Here is a 25,552-nt window from a genome sequence, read left to right as displayed (position 1 = left end):
ATGCTTTTATATATATATATATATATATATATCACGAATGTTTCGCAATTACATTACTTTCAATGTAGAAGTGGACAGTCCAGTTAATTAATATTTACGCTGCAATTTTTCCGTTAGCCCTTTTCTTTGAGTCTGAGAGACAAAAAAATCCCTGCATGTGGTTAAAATGTTTGATAGTAAGCAACACTGTTAGTTTCCGAACACTTATTTCGGCTGTACTGCCAGACCAGAAGCTGGACTTCAACTCAAACGAGTGTACCACTTTCTGTGAACAGAAGTGTACAAGGTAGAAATGGGCAGAACGCAAACGCTGCAGTTACGTTACCACTCTCCATACAGCCCCATTCTCTCGCGCGCGTTCCTTTACTTGGTTGTAGCAGCACTGTTGTTCCCTCAGTAATATCTGCTTGGAACACAGCAGCCTCACGTTACCTCTTCGACGGCTCCTATTGGCTGCGGTTCCTGGATCGAATACCGGAGCAACACTGACTGGTTTGTTTGAACTCAATGTGACGCCATATAGTCCATTGCGTTATGTACAGTAGCTCTTCGACAAGAGAGTATTTGAATCTGGCCCACGAGAGAACAACAGCGTTTTGATTTATTCCCTGCGCTACGTTTTCTACAACCGCAGTGTGACATACCAATGTAAAACGTACTCACGGACATTTTTAGAAGGCAACTTTTAATCGGTCAAGCCTGGTCTGTAGTTGTAAATAAATCCAATCCCGGACTGGGAGAGAAAATCAACAAACGTAAATGAGTTCTGGACAGTGCATAACCTTTTCATATTTAAATCATTTCAATTCGATCCAGGAGCCTTTTTTCCGGATGAATTTAAATACGGTCCAGGAACCTTTTTTTCCGGATGAAATTAAATTCGGTCCAGGAACATTATTTCCAGAATGAATTTCAATTTTGTCCAGGAACCTTTTTTACGGAAGAATTTCAATTCGGTTCAGGAAACGTTTTTCCAACATCAATTTAAATACGGTCCAGGAACCTTTTTCAGGAACAATTAAAATACGTTCCATGAACCTTTTCCAATGTAACAATACGCAACTTGGACCGAATTTAAAGGTTCTTGGACCTTCAACAACCCTGGTTTATAGCCTCTTATGGGTTGAGTTGTGTTGGTGTTTTAAGTCCACTTTATGCACAGTAAGGCTAATCGGGACTAGACCTACAGTTTAAAGTGGGATCCGAACCACTATGTGCCTGTACCGGGTATCGAACCCGAGACCTTTGGATTACAAGGCGACAACGCTACCACGTCTCCATCGGGGGGGGGGGGGGCTGTATAGCCTCTTATGGGACTTACCCGGAGGCAACAAGGCTTTTCAATAGGAAACAACCCCTGCGTGTTCTGTCGTAGATTTCCTGTTTCACCTAAACTTACTTGGAATAAAAGTTAATAATTTCTCTTCTTTAAAGCTTTATTCAAGATTTCGATGGTATACATAAACTTTAAACAAATTTTTCACCCGATATAGCTTGTAGGCCAAAATCTATTGGCTATATAGAAGTTTAAAACCATAGTCTTGTTGGTGATGTAAAGAACCACACCTTTCGGATTCTGGTTTTGAAGTACCCGCCTAGGTTTGCACCAAAATCTGCTCCGAAGAGTACTGCTAAGAAACTTCTCAGAGGTGCCCTGAATCACCAGCCTTTCGGAAACCTGGAGAGTGTCCCCCGAGTTTACAGAAATTTCCTCTTTACACAGTGAGTTTGTTTACATGTATCTAAGACAGAGCCATAGTTGTTTATACATTCACATAGTTACAAGTCTTTTACAAAATTTTACAATTTTCTTATGCAGTCAAATCATTTCGAGAAACGGAATTGACCACAGATTATTTCTACCCACAGATTCACTATTACAAAGCGCGTAGTCGACTAGGGCGACACACGGTGGGTGAATACATTACGATTCTTCAATTGTTAATATCACGTCATCAGACATATGAAAATTTCCAATAGGAATTTAATACTATACATTTCTTTCAAGCCGGCCTCCGTGGCGGAGTGTTTAGCACATCGCGCTACGACGCCAGGGGTCCCCGGTTCGAATCCTGTCCTGGGAATGGATGTTGTGAATGTTCATTCATCAATTTCATCACATCATCACTCATCCCCATCTTCGCAAATTAGCCAAAAGTGGCACAAAAGCCAAGTAAAATAAAGCATAGCAAATCAATCAATCAATACATTTCTTTCAAGTTTAACTGTTATGCAAAGGTACAGACACGGACACTTCTGGGTTGTAATGATTCCATTCAAAGGCAATGTGGTTGTTAAGTTACAATCACGTTGGGTCCCTGATTGTATATGGGCATAACACGAAAAGTACCCGGGTAGCAGCATACACAAGCATAAGGAGGTAGAATTTCATCCACTGCATCTGCCTCTATAGCTTTACCAATGCTTCCGCATCTGCCGTGATCATCATCACGCTCCATTCACCCTCATCCTTCCCCCACCGTAACAGTGCTGAACTGCAAGCGGAAGAAAAAAAGTCATGGATTTCTATTGGGATGATTCCCGTAGAATTTGTAGCAGCATGTATAGTAACAAAGGCTACGAATGTTTTACTGCTAGTCCGTATGCAAGACAAATCTAGGAGAAACTGAGCAGATGTAAGATAATATGTCGTGGAGTAGAGACTATAATTTATCCAGTAATTGTCTACTTTTATGCGTAACATTTCCGTTCTCCGCCGTCAAGTGTTTAGCGACACACGCTACAAAAGCGTTTGAGTTTGATTTTTAACGTTCACTTTATGCACAAAAGTCTAATCGGGATTGGACCTAAAGTTTAAAGTAGAAGCAGAACCACTATGTGCCTCCACCGGGTATCGAAACCGGGCCCCTTGATCACAAGACCACGACGCAGAGAATCCATAGAAAAATTTGGGTAGTTGCTCCCTTATACAATCTTCTATTGCTTTCTTCATTATCCATTCTATTAGCGGCAATTAACCAAGAGATGATAAAAAAGAGGCTAAAATGAACAAACCACTCTCCATCCATTTCGGAAACAGGAAACAACCTGTTACTGTGACGAAACGTAGATTTGCATAGCATAAACAAATATATTATTTTTAAAAAATGAAACAAATATTTGCTTACCGGTTTCGGTTTGAAACAAAATGAGTTGCTACTTCCAAACAGGATTGTTTTGCTTGTTTTCTGTCCACTGTGTTGCCAACGGCATACACAAACAACTACCAAAAAGTGTTGGCAAACAAGCGAGATGAAAAACGACACTACCGCAATCGAAATATCTAAGCTGTTTAAACATTTGCGCTGTGAACATTGTTTAAAAAAAAGGCTGTTCCTGGTAATCCATCTACAAGAGAGAGATGGCTCGCGCAACGTTCTTCTGTTCTTTTAATGTTGAACAGGGATTTGTCGACTAATATCAAACCATTTGTCGATTATTATAACCACTGGAACAATATCGACCAATGAAAATTAGTCTATCAATTGTAGCCGTGTCGACTAATGGTTTGACCTACATTCATGGTCTCTATTAAATACTTCGACCTATACTAGTCGTGTCGATTAATGGTTCGATCCAGTGCCGTACTACACACAGGTCACAATGATTCTGATATTTTAAAAATTAGGAATGGGCAGATGTACAATTTTGTCTGATGCCGATAAAGTACCGATATAAAATTCCAAATAGTCCTTCAAGAACCTGAATAGTTCATTAACCTCCTTAGTAAATGTTTGTTTCCAAATGACTCCAGTGCAAAAGAAGTTGCATACTTAGACTTTTACTTTAATATAAAGTAGGACATGGAGATTATCCATAAAATTGGAAACATTTTGCACTAAATTGTAAGATATTTATATAATATCGGTAATTTTACCGATATGCCTATATCGGCCGATATCGATAGAGTACCGATTCATGTTTTCTTCCCCGAACACATGTACAATCATTGTCAGCGTCTCCGTCGTACTTTTCCCGAGATTTGCAAATAATTGAATGAACATTCGCCGTTCCTTTCTTGGATCCATCGCGAAATAGCCACACGCCATATATAGTACAACTCCAAATGAAAGGAAGTAAACAACGAACGCGTTCACCGACCTGTGTGAAAGTTTGACAACTGACTCCCAAATTATGCTAATACTAGTACAAACATCTAGCATTGCATCTCTCTATTACAACTGCTGTCCTGATGGATATTATAGATAAAATAACTCGTAGACTGTATTGAAATTTGTTACATATACCCGTCCCTAGGTCTCATGCACTAGATATTATCCACTCTTACGGTGGACGGTCCTAGTTCTGGCAAGGGAAGTGGGGAGCGGTGATTACGCCGCAGATCAACCAGACAACAGCTGTCGCGCCGAGAGACACGACGCGGCGAGAAGAGGTACTACGTGAACCTCGTTTTACTGGCTACTGCTGGATTGGTCTACTGCTTATCGTGCTGGATTGGTCGCTTCCCTGCTCCCCACTTCCCTTGTCAGAACCTGACCGGCCGTCGCAACGGTAGAAAAGACCTTTAGTATTTTATTTCTTTGAAATAAGTATACTCAATATATACGGTACCCATATATTGTATGTAACTTCTAATGCTCTTGTTCATTCTTCTACTTTTCTGTTGTAATGTTGAATGTATTTATATTATTATATGTAAACATATTGTAATTGAATATGTAGCTCTGCTATAGGTTATTAAAAGGGATGAGGTGACAGGTGAGTGCAGAATTTTACATAATTCAGAACTGCTCAATTTGTATTCCTGTCGAGATATTATTAGAATAAGTAAATCAAGACGATTTAGATGTACAGGCCATGTGGCAAGAATGGGAGAGGCAAGAGAAGTTTAGAGGCTTTTGGTTGGAAAACCTGATGGTAAGATACATGTAGGAAGGCCAAGACGAAGATGGACCTAAAGGAAATTAGTAAGGATGGAAAAGATTGGATTGATCTTGCCCAGGATAAGGACAGATGGAAGGCTTGTATTGCTGCATCCATAAACCTTATGTTTATGAAGGCTAGAGAGTTAGTTAGTTATAGTTTATAAATAAATAAATTTAGGTTTTCAATTGTCACACATTATTGTGTACTTAGCTCTGAAATGGGACAGGGGGTCTGGGACAGAAAGTGTTGTCTCGTCTCGATTTTATAGAGGTCGGTCAGGGTATCATCTATAGTTAAAAAAATAGAATTACAAACAGGAAATTTTCCCACACTTCTTAACGTACCGGAGTGCGGTCATGAAGCCCATTCAGCCTTCTCAAGGATCATAATATTGTTTCTTCTTCTCTTAGGAAATTTCCAAATATATACAAGATCATTACACACATCAAAATCATGATACAAAATAACTATTATTATTATTATATGTGCATTAATGTCATTGGAATCACTTTGTTGTAAAGATAATCAATGTTAACATAAAAATATCATTCTCTTTGTGGGATTACATTACCATGGTCTCCTCTAATTCATACACAAGTAATAAGATCTCATATACATTTACTCACGAATTACCTATTCAGACTAATAAAGAAGTAAACATCTTTTGAAGTATGTACTGAATGGAAGACCCACCTGGTTGAGAGTAATTTAAGCAACTGTGCAGAAATATAACAGTCTGCTGAGAGACATTATATAAAGCAGAATTAACGGTAATTTACAGTGACGGCGATTGGGTTCAAAAACTGGATGGGCAAGGTGCCAAAACTACAGGGGGAAATTTTCTTCCCTTGGAGCATAAGGTTTACCATAGTGCGGGATTAAAAGTGGCAAAAACGTGGTGGGGCACTTTCAACGAAACTTAGAAAACGTATCACTTGCAATCTCAAAAGAAATACTGTGGGTGTAAGACACCCCTGGCACTCCTTGGGGGGGGGGGGGGTGGAGGAGCAGGGACAGACATTTATATAAAAATAATCTAAAACGACCGATATTAGTGTGGGATCCATAGTGTTCGGGGTCTCTAAGATGAATAGTGACACTCCTAATGCCGTTCCACTTCAAGTTCATGATCTATCGGGATGAGGGGGTGAAAATTAAAATGTCAAAAATGACCAAGATTAGTGTCGAATCCATAGTTTTTGGAGTCGCTAAGCTTATTGGTGACATTCACGATGACCAAACTTGGTACACATACGACTTACAATCTGGAAAAAAATACTGTGGGGGTGAGACACCCCTGGGGGTGGGGATGGTGGTGGGGGTTGGAAGGGGTGACATGTAAAAATAATCAAAAACGACCGATATTAATGTGGAATCCACAGTTCTAGGGGTCGCTGAGATGAATAGGGACACTCCCAATGCCGTTCAACTCCAAGATACCACTGGCATCCCTACGGGTGAGGGTGGGAAGTGGGTGAAGTAAACATAATCGAAAACGGCCGATATTAGTGTGGAATCCATAGTTTTCGGTGTCGATTAGATGAAGAGGGACACTCCCAATGCCGTTAAACTCCAAGACACCTATGGCAGCCCTAGGGGTGGAGTGTGACAAGGGGCTGGCATGTAAAGCGACCGACATTTGTGTGGAATCCGTAGTTTTCGGGGTCTCTAAGATGAATAGTGACACTCCCAATGCCTTTCAATTTATTTATTCTTGCTCCTTGAGGTGGAATTAAAAATGTTGCTCATAAATTGTTGTTAAATTTATATTATAGTGAATTTGTAAAAGATATTACTTTATAATTTGTATACTGTACTTACACTTTTAATTACTTGTAAATAAAATTAGTTACTCCCTCTGTCCCATAATTATAGTCCGGTATGCCAAAATGGTAGTACAGAAATTACAGACGAAGAGGCAGATGGAAAGCACACGGATGAGGAGAGGCACAGTAGATCAGTCTTCAAGATTGTGAAGAGGAACAACGTGACTTTATCTCAACGAGCAACAAATACCGCCCAGACGATTACCAAAAGGGGGCGTTGGGTTTCAACACGCCGGTGTGGCACTGTATGGCAACCGGTCTAGCAAGGCACGCTGCAAATCGTTAGTAGAGAACTGCTTCAGTGAGAAGCACAGCCATGAACACACAACCCATGATAGGAAGCGACAGGGGTAGCAAGAACCTCACGGACAGTAAACGACAGGCAGTGTACGAATTTCTCTTTGAAAACAGTACGGCTGGCGTAGTGAAGAAAGGTGCCATGAGAAGTGCGGTCGAGAAATTTTATGTAAGTACGAGAACAGCACGTCGTATTTGGCAACAGGGGCGGCAATCGTTGAAAAATGGGGCATAAAATGATCAGAGTACATACGAATGCGCTGAAGCCATTATTGACTGATAGCAACAAGACGGAACGTCTAAAATTTGCCTTGTCAATGCTGGATCCTACCACAGTCGATTGTCCTGAAAGCGGAAATCCGAAGTTCAACATGATGATGGAGACAGTTCATGTGGATGAAAAATGGTTCTACCTGATGAAGAACGGTCAGAAATTGTACTTCCTGCCAAACGAACCAGACCCGCAGCGAACATGTAAAAGCAAATAGTTTATTCCCAAGATCATGTTTCTCGTATGCCAATCTCCAAACAGTCTGGACATGAATGTTTTAGATCTGGGGTACTTCCGGGCAATGCAGTCTCTTCAGTATCAGGCAGCTCCACAAACTATTGATGAGTCGATCGCCACCGTTGAAACATCTTTCTCTGATCTGACAGGCGACAAGCTCAACAACGTCTTTCTCACTTTGCAGTCCTGTCTCATTGAAATTATGCGCGTCCAAGGTGGGAACAACTACAGGATTCCCCATATGCAAAAAGCACACTTGAACCGCCGCAACATCCTGCCATCTCACTTGGAGTATCCTCGGAACATTTACGACGAGGCTACAGCAGCACTGCAGCACTAGATCTAGCTCGTTGATGATGGGATGACAACCTTCCTGGACGGCCTGTCCATGGAAAGTGGTCCCCAGTGAGCTTATTTTTAACTAATGCTAAGTATAACATATCATATATCATTTTAAAGGTGGAAGTCTAATCTTTAAGAATATAACAACATTTTAAAGGTTTACTCTAAGAGAAAATGCCCAAAGTAATGTAAAATTAGTACATTTGAATAACAAATTAAAAAATAAAATTGTGCAATTGGCAACATTGCATTATTTCATTAGTGTCTTGTTCTCCACGCTTGCAACTACTGTAATAGCTTCCTGTAACCCAACTGTGCATGTTTAAGTGAAGATACCAAGAATTTGAAGTTTCAATAGGTGAGTACAACAAATTATAACTTTTAAGTTCTTACTGTAGCATCCGGCACCGAATAATTATTAAAGTTTTAACAACTCTTAGCATAATTTTTCAATGATGATGAATTCTTGTATGCAAAGCAGATTCATGATGGTTAAGTCCATGGTGAAGTTAGATGTAGTCTGCTAATTATTTCTTGTGGTAGTTCTGGTAGTGCTGGATGCTACATTCCAAAGGTGCCGGATGCTACAAATGTAACCCGTAGCATCCGGCACCCTGCTACAAATACAACTAATAAGCCTCTGCACCTTTTTTGTAAATTGTGAGGCCTACTTTGCAATGTTTCTGTTTCAAGTAGTCCTATTGAATTGTTTTTTTTTTAAATTTAGGTAGGCCTACATTGTTTGAAAATTATTTCCATGAAAAATATAAAAGGTTTCACTTGCATTACTTATGTAGGCCTAGTTCTTTATTTGAACATGGGTAAGCTAGTTTAGAAATATAACAGTAGGCCTAATGAATACTTTAAAATTTAACAAATCTTGGCCTACACAAAATAAAATAAACTCTCTTAAGTAACCTAACATAATAAACTCAAAATTTGGGAGATTTCATATAAATATGACATAGGCTAAATTACTCTGGGGCCAGAATTGACTTTGTAGATCAGTTTTTCATTTCAGATTGCTATATTACATCATTGGTTTAGGCCTAAGTATCAATTTGTGGAATTTTGGGTAAATTACACTTCTTTCACTACTTCTAAATGACATGCCACAGTTTCTGAGACATGTATTCATTAAGAGAACACAAAGCAAAGCATTTGAACGTTTTAAAAAAGAAAGTGGTCATGGTTTAGTTGTTGAAAACTATACTGCACAATATCAAAATGAGATTCAAAGTGCACATTGGAATTAAACCCAGATCACAATTTTTATTGTTTTATTACTTTGTGTTTCCTAGCACATATGACAGTGACATTGTTTCTAAACATATGATAATTCAAACATTCAAATACCCACTGAAATTAGAGGACAGTATTTTTTTGAAGACTTGCCTGAATGTTTGAATTTTTAGTAGCCTAAAACATTAGAAAGTGAGGCACCAAAATAATTAACATGTACATGTCACAAGAACACGGGTTTCTGTTTAAGTGTATATCTAACGCAAAATATGTAACCAAAATTAATTATTTGTTTTTCTATTTCTCAAGTATAGCTTGTATATTTTTATTTTACACTGTAGTCTATGCATATATGTGTACACACATTTAGTAACGTTTGAATTAATAAAGGTATTGCACAATGTAGCGTCCGGTACTTTTATGTTATTCCGGCACCGACATATAAGTGACAATATATAAAAAACAGAAATGTTTTAAAGCACAAGAACAGGTTGAAGAACTTGTATACCACTATGTTCATATTTCTGTACAGCAATTATGTTTCTTGCATAAAAAGATTCACAGAAAAACTGCTCAAAGTTTAAAAGTAAGAAAAAACAAAATTCTCTGTGTAGCATCCGGCACTAAAATAAAATGATCTGTTTTACGTTGTATATTTGCTCAAATTTTAAATTCTAATATTCCAAAATGTTGCATATTTTACCCTCTGTTCAACCATATTACAATAAGGACAACTTTCAATATGGGTACTGATAATATAAAAAAAAACGAAACATAAACATATGCGAATGTAGCGTCCGGCACCATGGACAGGCCCTGGACCAACAATCTCTCTGATCTTGATGTTTTATTTTGTAGAACTTCTTGGTCACTTTGTATTGATCCTGGATTGATAATTTTTTATTTATGTGCTTTTGGATACTTGATCGGCCAATTTGTACTGATCCTTGAGTAATAAAGTTGTGCGACTCATTCTCGTTTTTCATTTTCTTCTTCTGTATACACCAATGTCACAGTTTGAATATCGGACAATTATTATGGGACAACAAAAAAAGGTGTACCGGACAATAATTATGGGACAGAGGGAGTACATTTTACGCTATAGTTAGAATCCATAAAACACCCGGGCAACGTCGGGTAATGAGCTGATTTACCTATTGTTCAGAAAGTTAACATTCTAGAGATGCATGAAGCAGAGGGGATTAAAAGCAATTAACTAATAATTTTCTGCTTCTGCTAGCAGCTTGAAGTGTATTTTATTACGTATAACAGAATAGCCTTTCAAAGATTGATTGATTGATTTGTAAGTCAACCTTATGCACAGTAAGGATAATCGGGGCTGGGCTTACAGTTTAAAGTTCAATCCAAACCACTATATGCCTCCAGCGGATATCGAACCATGGATCTCTTGATTATGAATAGCCTTTTAAGGGGGGAAATATATTACTCCCCCCTTGTTTAGCACTGCGGGTGCCATACGTTTCCGCTTTCTTGTGTATCCTCTGTTGTTTTCATCGTATAATTTGAGGAAAATATATTTTACATTATGCTTACTTCATGACACTCTGAACTTGCCTCAAAATGTTTTTCTCTGTGATTCCTTTATGCCGACTTTTACGAATACTTAAAAATGAGCCAGATATATGGCTAAGTCCGAAGATTGGGAGATCCTTTTTGAACAGTTCCCAATATATGGGGCTTGGGGTGGCCGAGGACTCGAATATAACTTATATCATTTTTAATTTACGAGTCTTAAAACACAACTAATATTACTTTTAATGAGTTTTTCCTTGTTTCGTAATTTCAAAATTTGTAGGATGTAAACATCACAAACCATGGCATAACAAGAAAATATCAAAGGACGCAAATGAAATGGCGGCGATTGGTGGTGGAAAAGGCGGGAGGGCCTCAAACGGGCGTCAAAATATCTACCTAAGAAGCTCTAAAATGGTGATATAACATCAAATCGCCCTTAAGTATACGACTTACTTTCGAAACTATTGAATTAGTCCACCTAAAAGAAAACATATTTAGATATCTCAGTCGTTTCAATGTCATATAGAAGTTCATATATGGGAAGAACTTGCTTTCTGAAAATTCCTCCTCCGTCAAGATATCTTGATGTTATCAATCCAAGCTTTTCTTGTTAGTCTACGGATGTACTGTAAAGTTCCAGTGTCCAATCACATTTGACTTTTCCTGTGGGACTATTATCAGTGGTCGGGGTACAGTCAAAAGAATTACCTGGGCCACGTGACCTAGAATTTCGTAACGTCTTAAAGCCTGTTGTTTATGCAACCCAAATAACAAAATATTCGCTTAAGTTTTTTTGGTGAATCTGAGTTCTCGGGAAGGAGCAATGATAGTATGAGCCACATGACTCATGCCGCAGCCGCAGCAAACAACAGCTGGGTGCTACGTGGCCTCAAGAAGAAAAAATTCAGCAATTGGTTTCTTAACAAGAGCTTCTCGTAAGAAAATATTATTTCGAGTGATAATTGAGTCATTGTCAAGAAGGTTCACTGAATGATAGTTCTCATCACAGACCACATGCCACACGCTAATTGCTTAAGTCCAGTATATGCACTGGACCTACAGATTAAAGTGGGATCCTAACCAAATGTTCCTCTATCTGGTATTGAATTCGGAAGCCTTTGATTACATGTCGAAGACGTTACCACTGCTCCATCGGAGAGGCTATGAAACGATTTGAGAAAGAGACGAGTGAAACCATATTTGGCGTAAATTTTAAAAATAAGACAATATTTTGTGGTCACAGTTTCGAACCGTGGGAGAGGCATAGATTTTTATGTTCCATCGTCCATTTCACGAGATTATAATTCTTCCTCACCGACACTATTAACACGACTGTTAGAAGAAAAGCGAAGTAAAATAAATGAAACAGAAATAAAAGGAAAAAGCGAAACAAATTTTTCCATAATATTCTGCAGTCACTTCAGTCGTATTCACGGAATGCCGTGGTCTCTAACTTGTCTTTTCCCCTTCCTTTGTGCTCTCGATTCCCTCTGTCACAAAAAAGGTAAAGTGCTCCCCTGTGCTTAGCACTACGCCATGAAGGCGTATAGAGGGTGTGGGGGTAACGCCCCACACTTTCTTGATCCGGTCGTGAGTGGGGGTGATGTGATCAGCATCACGCCCCTGACCGCCTTTACCCCCAGGGTTTCCCCCAGGTTCCCATGTTATTCGACGCTGGGTGGGCGCCGGGGCCGCTTCCAACGTTAGAAAAGTTCCCGGATTTGAACCGGCCGAGGATCGAACTGTCACGGTTGGTCTAAAACTAATTAATGCGACGTTAATTTATAATTCAAACAACGAAACAATGCACAATCAACTGCACAAAAGAACATTCCAATTGTTTTCGAATCGGAAACAATTGAGATGCTGTAAAATGAAGCAAGATGCAGTAATAAAGTGGGAATTTGGTACGGTATAGAATGAAATCGGTGAAGATGTTCCATTTGATTGTATGTTTGTTATTTAGTGTCGCTATTCTTTTACTTTTGGCAAATAGCGACGATGAAGATGAGAAATGAGTGATGATATGATGACATTGATTAAGGGACACTCACTAAGAACACCCATGGCCAAGCCGAGATTCGAATCAGGGGATCATGTTGTCCTAGTGCGCTGTTCTAACCACTCCGCCACGGAGGCGGTTAGGAGTGGACATTATACCATATTTTGTGTGTGGGATCAATCAATGGAATGACTAGGCATATTATATTATTAATATATTCATATCATAATATCACGTCATATTATTCGGCACGAAGTAACATCAGAGAGGTTCAATCTTGCATTTTTACCTTTCAACTAATTCTTCTATTTCGGGTTAATCACATCAATAAGATAAATTATGAAACAAATGATAATGAATGTGGGATATTGACAGTTATTTCGAATTACCAGACACAAGCAACATTAAGCAGACTCGTTGGGCAAGCTCATTAAGTGGTCGACATTCGATCTCGTCACCAAAGTTCCCGGGTTTGAGTACCGTCCTTGTCACGGGTGTTTGAGTATTTCGTCATTAATTTCATGTAATGGTCACTCGTCCGCGACTAGGAAGAAAAGTGATGTTACGTAACAAAAATAATAAAAATAAACATGATCGAAGAGTACTTATTTCATCTCTCACGAAATCTCCTACAAAACCGGGATAAATGAAACATATGTATCTTCACATACGTTTTCGATTTCTATATGTAACTAGTCGAGACCGAGAACGGGAGAGCAATTTTCAATTCGAGAAGTCGAGAGACGGAGACACTGTCAATCTTGTTTCTTTCTCAAGATCTCCCTAATTGAGTTGTTGTTCTGTTTGTAATTGGCTTTGTATTGGCAATTATTGTCATTATTCTTCCCCTGTAGGTAAACCATAACGACGATTTATGATGAAATATAGCATATAAAAGGGCAAGAACAAGAAAGTCATACCTGCCCGGGACTTCAACCCAGAACCTTACGTAACGAGATTTGAAATTCTGGAGAAGGCATCCGTGTTTCGCTTGGCTTTCTCTGTCCTCAACTTCTATTATTTTTTTCATACACGTATAATTAAAATGAATCTGAGAAATATGTTGCGATCCACAATTGTGTTGGTTAGATGGTATAGATGTGAACTCCAACATGGAATAAATTATTCCCTTTTGTATGTGGTTTAACATAACATTTTTCTTACACTGTGACAATGTCTTTTTTAGTTTTGTGCACAGATAAGCTAATCTGGACTGGACCTTTAGTTTAAAATAGGATACGAACCATTACGTGCCTCCACCGTGTATCGAACCCGGGATCCCTAGATTATAAGGTGACGACGTTATCATTACGCCATCGAAGAGGCACCGTGGCAAAATGTTATTCACTCGATCTATACAATAATTTATTTCAACATTTACACTTTTGTTTTCTTCTTTCTTTTTTGTTAACTACCCTTATACGACTCTTTTTCCGTCTTGGAATTTCTTCTTATTTCAGGAAAAAAATAATACATTCAGGTTGTATAAACCCTTCCCCCCTGTGCAAATAGATAGAAAGCTCACTCTCGAGAACTAATTTATAAATATCGTAACCATTAGGAAACTATTCGAACGTTAACTGATATAACTGCAGATGAAACAATACTTACAGACGCTAACGAAATATCTATTCTTGTAGAAGTTCACAGGCAACAGGTATCTGGTGAGTCATTCACTCTTGCTAACTACGAGAGAAAGGTCACTGAACCAAAGGGTGGCAAACAGGCATCTGTTCTACGAAACTAGGGTTAGCAGACGAAGCCCGTGTTCCTGTTATCAATGACGTACGAAATAAGGAGGAACACAGCTTTCATATCAAACTAGACGTATGTTTTGGTTCCGTCATTGCATGTAGAACACTTTCTCGTCGTGGCCTTGAAGGCCTACGTAAAGGCTTCTCTGCAAGAAGGATATCTTACCATTGAGGGGAGGAAAAGTGGGTGTGTATCGAGGTCTTTCAACTTTCATATTCTTCTTCATTTCAGAACGCGTGCTGTATCGTCGATTTAATCCAATCTAGCCGTTCTAGATTTTAGGTTCTGTTTCTGTTCGGTAATTTCACATTGTCTTCCTGCTTATGTTATTCGCGACGAAGCTTCTGGTTTCGATAATGTGGACAATAACGGTATTGTGTTGGTTGGTTGATTTGTTGTCTTAAGTCTACTTTATGCACAGTAAGACTAATCGGGAATGCACCTACAGTTTAAAGTGGTATCCGAACCACTATGCACACATTACTTTGGTACTAGATATTTGCATGCTAAGATTAAGAAAGTGCTACATTTCCAGTGTGTGGAATTGAGATTCATTTCTGATACGAAGAATCGGAGAATGGAGTAGTGGGAAATATATCACCTCTCATGTTTGAAATATACCCCTCCCCCCACAGACACACAGGATATCGGCGCCGTGGTTTTTATAACAAAATATAACATGGATGAATTGTGTCAAGAAAAACTGGAGCCTATTCACATCCCTACGTAACTTGGAAGAAAGTCCACTTAGAGATTAGAAAGTTCTGTTCCGACAAAATCGGGACGTATAATAAATTAAAAAGCAAAGTGCTACCTTGTGCTTTGCACCAAGCCATGAAGGCGTGTAGGGGGTGCGGAGTTAGGGTCCAACACTTTCTTGTTACGGCCGAAGGTTGGGATAATGTGATCCGCACCACGCCCCTGGCTGCCTTTAACCCCCCACCCCTTCGAGTTTCCTACACGTACCCACTTTATACAACGCTGGGTGGGTGCCGGAGCCACTTGAACAGGTGTACAAAATTACAATCCTCCCAAGTCGGGGATCAAACTCAGATCTCTCGCATGGTAATCAAACGCCCTAACGACCGAGCTACCGCGGCACATATAGTATAGTAGTCTTTGTAATTAAGGCAGTAATTGATTTAGCGTTTCGTTCAACGTTTTTAGGCGAATCTTGTCGGTTCTGCGATTTTCTGACGAACAACATTCCACCTGACAAATAACGTGACTTTCCATCATTTCCTGTGTCTATTGGCTATTGCATGAGAGACGAGTTGATCTTGAGACAGACAAAATCGCCCGATCACCTAAAGGTGCAATGTGTGTTGCCTACCTTTCCGGTACTATTTACTGCCATTAAAGTCTTATGGGGCAGAACTTCCTTCCACCACTGTACAGTCCACTCGACTGTTGCAAGCGAAGAAGCAGGTTAAACGTTAGTCGTGAACATCGAGGCAACTGCGCATGCGCTAACTGAATGAGTCCAATGTCAATATAGGGGTAACAGTCGCAAGTAGAACGGAGTCAGGGAAGCAGGTTCCGCTTCAAACTAGATTGCTTGTTACGTACAAGCAATGCACTCGTTAAATACGACACATACACAAAATCGAGATCGATAATATTTAACAACCGAACGCATACAGGTATATTTCACAGTTCAAACACCAAAAAGAAGTTGAGAAAAATTTAATAAAACATAATAGATTAAATGAAATTTTGAAAAATTGTACTGGAAAACAGTCGAGGATTGAAATTCAAATTAGATACCGTCTCTTCAATATCGTAGCGAATGTTGAACTCTTAGTTAGCATGATAAAACTGGAATAAATTGTTTATAACTGAGTTTTTTGCTGTGTTTGAGTAGAGCAATCTTACGAGACAAAATTAGAAGTAAGGAAATAAGAAATAAATGGATCTTCGAAGCAATGGTGGAAAAAAATTAAAAATATATAAATTAAATTGAATTGAATTCAACATGTTTTGAGGATGCCAGATAACCGATTGCTAGAAATGTTTTTAAATAACAGAAAAAATTAAAAAATAAATTAAGAAAACCATATCGCCGACGGACAGATCAATTTTTGTAGCCGCAGAATAGGCTTTGGTTACCCAGAACTGCAGAAAAAAATGAAGATATACAGGTGAATACTGATCTGAAACCCGGGCGTGTTTTCGTGCATCTTCCTACCTGCTCCCCCTTCTGATTTGGATTCGTCCACTCAAGCTATAGCTAGGCAACCTATAGGTGGGGCTTGCGCAGTGAAAATGTGTGGTGGTATCACTGTGATTTGAAACCGGGTCAGTCCTCAGTTAAGATGACACTATTAGTCGTTCTCTCATCAACATTTTTTTTGTTATATTTTCTCACCAAGACAATGACATTTGTTACATATTTTCATAATTAATAACGAAAGATAAAAACACGTACGCAGAGTGGGAGTAGGGTGGACCGAGTGAAAATTGCATGTTATTAAAAGCGATTATCTGCTCCATCTTTCAAAACCGTTGACGTAATCCCGTTTTGCATTGGCGCGTACCTGCATCGTTGTTCGCGCTTTGCCGAATTTGAAGGGGAGAGGGGAATAAAAATAGCTAGGGCAATTATCAACGATTCACTCTGCAATCCTTTGGTACGCATAAACAATCACTCCCCCCAAAAAAAAGAACCGTTGCGCACGAATCATTGGTTCGTTCCGGAACATGAGGTCACGTGACCCTGACGTTTTGACGTGTTTGCCCCATGTGGTAACGACAATCGGAATGAGGGCACCGGAATTGACACACACTCATACACACACACATGTAAAGAGGATATTGTGGGTACCGGCACTTTGGTAAAGCCATAAGGGAGGGGAAAATATGCAGTTGATTTTCCTGGTCGGTGTGCAACTACCTACTGATTTTTCGGGTATGCTGATGTTACGAGGATATTGCTCATATCTGCTACGGCACCCGAGGGATATTGCATGTGGGTGATTGATATCAATGTTTCGGCACCGATTTAAAGAAAAATTAACCGCGCGTCATACGTTCAGGGTTTAATTGTAGTTACGGGTTCGTTTAACCGCCTAACAGAGCGTGTTGTTGGGTACTTGCTGTCAACAATGTGTCTCATTGATGGCTGGTTATTTAGGACCATATGCCGAGTACAACACTGTAATTTCGACTACATCCATTCCATGCGTGTCCCTTGCTTCAATTTCTTTATCGCTTTCTACCCACCATCTCCGTTTCACATTTATATCATTGCGGTTATTTAAGACTATTTTGTACCTCACTTGTGTCCGTTACGCTAAAATCAAGGACTCAAGGCCAAACATAGGCTCCTCAACCTGGGCTGGTTCTTCCCTCGCAGTGCTGCCAGTTAGTTGTCAATATACTCACTGTAATGCCATAATCAAAAGCTCAAGGTCACACTGCAGCTTCACACCCAGGGCTGCTTCTTCCCTCGCAGTGCTGCCAGTGAGTTGTCAATATACTCACTGGAATGCCATAATCAAGAGCTCAAGATCACACTGCAGCTTCACACTCACGGCTGCTTGTTCTCTTGCAGTGTTGCCAGTGAGTTGTCCATATACTCACTGAAATGCCATAATCAAGAGCTCAAAGTCGCACTGCAGCTTCACACCCAGGGCTGCTTCTTCCCTCGCAGTGCTGCCAGTGAGTTGTCCATATACTCACTGCAATGCCATAATCAAAAGCTCAAGGTCACACTGCAGCTTCACACCCAGAGCTGCTTCTCTCTCTTTTCTCCCTCTTCCTCAGTGTTTCCAACTGGATAAATATGTATCTAATCTGACCAATATTTTAATAAAAAATTGTTGATACATTGCATTGGAATATACACAATATTGATTGATTGATTGATTTAGTTTATTTTACTTCGCGTTTTGTGCCTCTTGGCTAATTTGCGAAGATGGGGATGAGTGATGAAATGATGAAATTGATGAATGGACATTCACAAACAACCAAGCCCGACCAGGATTCGAACCCGGGACCCTTGGCGTCGCAGCGCGATGTGCTAACCACTCGGCCACAGGGTCGTGCACACAATATTAACAATTCAAGTCCACCATATCAAATAATGATTAATTGTTTGATCTTTTGCTCAAGCCCACGTGCCCTTCTATTCATCCTGGTACCTCCAATGTAGTCCTTCTCTCAACTTTCAACCTCTTCTTACCAGGTGGCAACAATTAACGTTGCCCTACTCTGGAGCCTGTTCGAAGCAACGGATTGTGCTGAAACTTGGAATAGAGTTTATAAAGACCATGGGAAAGTGAATGCTGACGACAAAAGAAATAGTTCTAGTTTTCACCACCAGGTCGAAATGTGGCGCTGAAATCTGATGCACAGTGAACAACATCACGGGAAACGACCATTGTCTTACGCTTTCAAAGGGTAATTCACGTTGACATTTTTTTATTTATTTATTTCGGAAAGGTCCTTAACAGAACATATTGTTCCAATGATAAAGGATCATATTAAAAACATTTATAATAAAGAATAAATATTCATTTAAAAAAAATACAGAACTACAGAATTACAAAATTACAAAATACAAAGAAAAAGATACAGAAAATAGAGAATAGAAAAGGCAGTAGGTATGTTATACAAAGTTACAGAACAAGATACAAACACAATATAGTACAATCACAGCAGAGTATCGCTAAATACTTTCAAATATGAACATATAATAATACATCGCACAATAGTCGATGAACACTAAGATTAATTACACAAATTGTACAAATATCAAATCCATATGAGAGTAAATGAAGAATGACTTTAAATACATAATATCGATAAAAATAATATAATACAAACACAGCTTCACTAAACACTGAATATTTTTAATACAATCCCATTTAAATGTTAGGCAATGACAATATATTTCTTTTTATTATTGAACTATAAAAGGAAGCGCGAAGTCTACTTCAATTCCCATTTTGAACAAGCTTGTTATAATTTGTGCATAGTCTGATAACAACTGAAGATTTATGTGTATTATTTTTCGATTTATCAATAAAAAAGGAAGCAGACACCTAAAATGTATTGGCTTGACACTAAGTTTAAAATATTGCAACACTTCAGGCGTATCTATTAAGTAATTCATAATCTTATAAAGTGTAAAATATTGAGTTATTAATCTTCTAGATTTCAAAGGTGGCATCTCAAATCTACAAGTAAAAAATTATAAGAAATAATATATTTAATACTGATGAACGATTACACTTTTCAAAATACAAATATCGTAACAATTTAAGCTGAATTCATTCAATATTATCTGAATGTACTTGATAAAATGGATCCCAAATTTTAATTAAGTATTCAAGCCTTGAACAAACGATTGAATTATATAAGTTCATTAAAACCTGCGTATTCTTAAAATCTTTAATTGACTTAATTATAAATCCAAGACGTTTATATGAATCCGAGCAAATATAAGAATAATGCTGTTTATAGTTTAAATTCTTATCCAATATTAATCCTAAATCATTTATTACATCTACGCGTGTAGGTACACTTCCATTAAGAATATAACTGGGAAGTACGGCTTTTGTTTTATTTGTAAACGTTATTGTTGAACATTTACTAATGATTTACATGACATGCTGCATATTAAACGCTGCTGTACCGACATAACCTCAACTCACTGGTTGTTGTTACTTCAGCGTCACATTTGCACCTGGTGGTGAAAATTTGAACTATTTTTTTACCATCAGCACTCACTTCTCCATGTTCTCCATAACCTATCACTGCAATTCGTTTCTTCGGACGAGCTTCAGAGTAGGGCAACTTTAATTGAATTTTTGTATGGCGTGTACAGTTATTCCAAATTGGCAATAATTTAATGGGTTGGTGTAAGAATATCAGTCTGAGCCACATATTTTCAGAGAACGCTACAATTTGTGATGTTCCTTTCTGGTAACATTACTAACAAACTCACTAGCATTCTTAAACCGGAAGGTTTATGGCTACAGCAACACAAGCCTTCCATGTGTCCCAATCCTGGGCAAGATCAATGCAATCTTTTCCATCCTTACCGATTTCCTTTAGGTTTATCTCAACATTATCCCCCATCTTCGTCTTGGCCTTCCTACATGTTTCTTACCTTCAGGTTTGCCAACACGAATACTGTAAACTCTTCTTTCCTCTCCCATTCGTGTTACATTGTCTGCCCATCTAAGTCTTCTTGATTTAATAATTTTAATAATATCTGAACCTTATGGTAAGATTACTCGTACGTCACTGAAATTTGTCCAATCCTCTTAAGCGGTAGGTCGATGAAACTCACCAACTAAATGGCTGAAACCAGTTTTCGGGGACGTGTTATAAACGGAAACATCGTTACAATATCTTTTATCCAGTCTTTTTAAAACTTAAATAACGATATTTAATCAAATAGAATGGCTCTTTATTTAAATGAGAATGTTTCAGCCTCATGAGCCGTTCTTACAACCAACCCTTGTCACAGATGTAATGAATAAATACGAAACAAAGAAAAACATAATGATCGTTATAAAACAATAAGTATATTATACAATGATGAAACAATTCAACAAAATTTCAAACACAAATTCAAATATCCGATCAGAGAAACCAAAATACTCTTCAAAACGTGGAATGTGAACATTTCAAAGCATGATAAAGACTGCTAGTAATGAAACGTTGCTAAATCAGCTGTTGTAAAAACTGAGAAATATGTATCACAGTATAATATCTCCGAGCTTATCTCTTTGACATTTTGTGTAATAAATGTTGTGCAGCACCATGACCTAGTTGCATTGTTGTCAAGAATGTGGTTGGTTTTGCGCATCATACAGCACCGTTTGATATTTAGGAATGTCAGAGTACGGTTCTCTGTGATACGTTTTATATGAAACGAAGGAAAAAGCATGTATAAATAACTGGTAGTAATTCTAAAGTTTATGATTTCAGTTTCAAGTCCCCTTCATGCACAGAAGGCTAATCGGGACTGAACCTACAGATTAAAGTGGGATCCGAACCACTATGTGCCTCCACTGGGTATCGATTTGAAGACGATGACGTTAACGCTACGTCATCGGGGAGGCAAACTAAAGTTTATGACATGCAGGCGGATGGAACGAAAATAGAAAATAAAATTAAAAGAAGAAGTAAAGAGAAACGGGAAAGGCAATGAGAGAGAGAAGGAGACCAAAGTTATTCACAATTTAACTGAATCCTTAACTTAAAAGAGAACTGTGTTTAGCAGACAAAATACTATGTGCTAGTCAGTCTTAAAAAAATATATTCCGCAAAGTTCTTCTTAAGACAGAGACATCTCATCCTGATACCTGGTAATAATACTTCTCTGCTTCCTTGTGTGGCAGAATCTAAATATCAAAGAGCATACCTCTATTCACACCGATCTGATGAAAAATGGGGGAAGGTATACGGGAGCGTCATTCATTCGCACACACACAGATAACTTTCCAGATATCTGTTATTCCACAAACATTCTGAATGTTTAGATTTCTTTTATGTCCAGCCTGCCAGGAAAGTTTCTCTAGGTCCACGATAGTCTACAAATTGGCTTTCTTAAGATTCCTTTAACTTTGCATGGCGCTCTTCTCAAGATCTAGCAAATTGGACGTTTCTCTTCTTTGCTAACCTATTGTAGCACGTTTCATGACACAGACGCTAACCTTTAACTCCATTCTCCTCTCCTCTTCTTTTTGAATTATTCAACTTGAACATTTTCCAACGACAAATTTACAAGCTTCTTGCCTCTACGTATAATCATGATTCGGTTTTCGTTGTCAAAAGCTTTTAAGCTTTGGAGGAAATCACAAAATTAGTATAACAAGTTTTCTTCCGTGTATATAATGTTGTTTCACGACTCCGTTCATGAACAACAAAGGCGGAGAGAGTGCCATCTGCAGTGAATAAAATGTGCCCTTCAAAGTGTAAAGAGCAAAATGGAGGACTATACTTCGATAAGAAGAGTTAGTTCTTTGTTCGTCTTAACAATGAGAGTTTGTAAACAGTCATGGAGGACCACTCCTGAAGAAACGTCCTATTGTTGCCAGAAATATGTGCGACTAGCATAATGATGCACAATGTCAACATAAATGACAGAATATTTCTGTGTGTGTGTGTGTGTGTTTAAAGGATATATTCTCCTTACCTGCTTCTTGCATCCTAGTTTAATATCTACTTCTATTTTACGTCGGTTTTCTACCTACGGGTTCATCGCGACGATGAGGATGAATTATGAACTGATGAAGTGGTGATCAATGCCTGACCTTCTTAGCGTGTTATGCTGCTCACGTACCCACGTAGGCTAGCTCCTAGTTTCAATTACTGAAAAATGCACAACACATCTTAAAACCTTAACATTCAGCTCTACAGCCCCTTCTTAAAAAACATAATGTTGAAAATAATTCTTAAAGCAGCAAATTCATAATCCTTAAAAATACGTAAAGGAGTTTCAAAATATTATATTTGTTTCTATTCTCTTTATTTAAGACTTACTCAACTCACAGTTAAATTCAGTTGAGAAACTTAATTTTGTTTTCATTCTTATGTCTGAAGGCAAACGCCATAATTTGTTAAGTATGATATACAGGAGGATGTACAAGAGAAAATTTTCTAGCGTTGAGGACCTATCTGCATGCAGTCATCTGGGAAAAATGTGCATGAAATAAACAATACTGTGATCTCCTAGATTACGTAACTATAGCACCTAGCAAATTTACAGACCAAGCAACGGAGTATACAAATTAAGACGGAAAGGAAATTTCTCCAAGCAAAAATTCCAAGGAGAAAAAAATCTTGTAAAGTAAATGAATATCAACTTGTAAACATATTCAGAAGGTTTAGAAGTGCATTTTCCATTAAATATTACTACCCGGAAAGATACAGAGCAGCCAATCAGTCTTATATCTGTCTGCTAAGAAAAGATAGGGTCAAATAGGATAAGTACAACGTACTCTTCTTTGATTCAAGATATTTTGAGAACTTCAAGCGTTTCGACTGAAAATATTATATCTGCCCCTCCATTAAACTTTGTGCTGTGAATACCCTTTTGATCGTCAAGATCTGCCAATCGTGATTAACGTACGGAGGCTCATCATCGCTATATTAGTTTCCAGTAGCTCGCCTATTGTCCTCACGGTGTTGAAATTCCAATTGAGATTCCATACTGAGATAAAGCCAGGATTGCTCGTACCGAATGCCCTTTGTATGCATTACGTCTTCCAGGAGAAACAATCTGCAGGCATAATGTGAGGACATCCACATCCACGAGATATGTTCAACCTGTCGAAACAGCGGGGTAGATAAATATCATGATTTTTACTTAAAAAAACATTTTGAATATAATTTTTAATTTCACGCGGATTTTTAAAATTTAAATTAAAAATTTAAGAGCATAATAAACATCAATGAATGATTACGTAGTTTCAGAAAAAATCATTCTGACCTTAACATATTGTTTTTGTACATGAATCTATAAATTTAAGTTTATAATCGGAAATTATTAAAATCATTGATTGTTTTTTTTAAAAAATATAGATTGAAACCAACCTGATTGAAATGAAACAATCATGACAAGGAGGCATAGTTCTTCCCTAATATAAAAACTGAATATGGATTATCGGAAATGATACAGATTTGGCTATTCCATCTTGTCTCGGCTTTTTCCCGACGCACATAATCAATCTTCTCTTGCAACACTTCTTCTTTGTATCATCTGCTATCAATAAACATTCCTGCGATTTGTTTCTCCACCTAAAATACTAGTTGTAGTAGAGAGATTTACTTTGTTTTTTCTAGAGTTTGTAAATATTTTGTTTTCCCTCCTTTCTCATCAAACCAAATATACCAGGTGGCCCATAAGTAGTAGACCACACTTTGAATCGCCATAACTTCTAGCGGAAGTGCATTTTCTGACAGGTTTAACTTGTAACATGTAGCAGAAGTGTCATATTGCAATGTTCTAAAGATGATCCTGATCGTCGCCTGCAGTTTGCTGAAGAGTGGCTCACCAAGTTGGAAGAGGACCCACAGTTGGAACAGAGTGTGGTGTGGACTGATGAAGCCAAATTTCACCTGTCCGGTAGTGTAAACAGACATAATTGTGTTTACTGGCGTGATTCGAACCCAAATGTGGTAATCGAGTACGATGATAAAAGACCCGGCGTCATGGTCTGGGAAGGTGTTACGTACCAAGGTGTCATTGGCCCTTTCTTCTTTGAAGATTGCGTCAATGGTGAGAATTACCTGAAGCTCATTAGGGACACTGTTTACCCTTTACTCCAACAGAGACACCACTCTGATCAGTTGTGGTGGCAGCAGGATGGAGCTCTCCCTCATTATGCCACAATTGTATGAAATTGGTTGGACCAGGCATTCCCGGGACGTTGGATCGGACGTCGTGAATGCCCGCTCTCCTGGACTCACCCCACCAGACTTTTTCCTGTTGGGGTTTTTAAAGGATAAAATTTATTCCCGCAACATCAACACCCTGCAGGATCTAAAGGATGTGATTACTGAGGAATTTACTGCTGTTCCTCATGAACTGTGTACAAAAGAATGTGAAAAATGTGTCTTTGAGATTACAGGCCTGTATTGACGCTGATGGCATGCAAGTTGATCACACAATGGAAAACCGATATTAAAGAGTGTTTATGTTACAAAATAAGCCACCTGTTTTCTTTTCATGCCGACTCTGCTAGAAGTTACGGCGCCTCAAAGTATGGTCTACTACTTATGATCCACCAAAGATTTTCAAAAGTTTGTGTAGCGAGAGTTGAGTCACGAGTCATTTTACAGTCAGTGAAATTTAATGATTTAATGACGAATACCTCACATTTTGTAAACTGCAATGAAATGTCATCCCTTCTCTTACAAAGTATGTAACGCGTGTTTTGTTCACTGTATTCTTAAAGGAAAATTGTTATTTCTTTGCGTTGGGAATAACTTCCAGGATGTGTATCTTACATATAGAACTAGCGTAAATGATGTTTCCGTTTATCTTTAGCTCCATGGCAGAACACATCTCATTCTTCTTAAACTTATCTTGATTCCACATCCCTTTTGTCTTCCTGTTAATCCTTTGAACATCTCTAGGATTTCCATCATTAATAGGTTATGATCGTAAACAACATCTGCGCTCGGACACGTTATACA

The 25,552-nt window shown here is 38.4% G+C and overlaps 1 protein-coding gene across 1 annotated transcript; it reads left to right on the top strand.

Annotated features, from left to right (window-relative positions):
- The first annotated feature begins 8,677 nt into the window (after positions 1 to 8,677).
- LOC145991732 (uncharacterized) lies at positions 8,678 to 24,754 on the top strand. Its single transcript, XM_083127786.1, has 2 exons — positions 8,678 to 8,681; positions 24,366 to 24,754. The coding sequence occupies exons 1-2, from the start codon at positions 8,678 to 8,680 to the stop codon at positions 24,752 to 24,754; spliced, it is 393 nt and encodes a 130-aa protein (XP_082983912.1).
- The last annotated feature ends 798 nt before the right edge of the window (positions 24,755 to 25,552 follow it).

The sequence above is a fragment of the Lepisma saccharinum genome, chromosome 8, assembly GCF_977018435.1.
Source record: "Lepisma saccharinum chromosome 8, izLepSacc3.1, whole genome shotgun sequence".
NCBI classification, from domain to species: domain Eukaryota; kingdom Metazoa; phylum Arthropoda; class Insecta; order Zygentoma; family Lepismatidae; genus Lepisma; species Lepisma saccharinum.
Note: the sequence above shows the minus strand (reverse complement) of the source record. Positions and strands in the feature narration are given on the sequence as shown.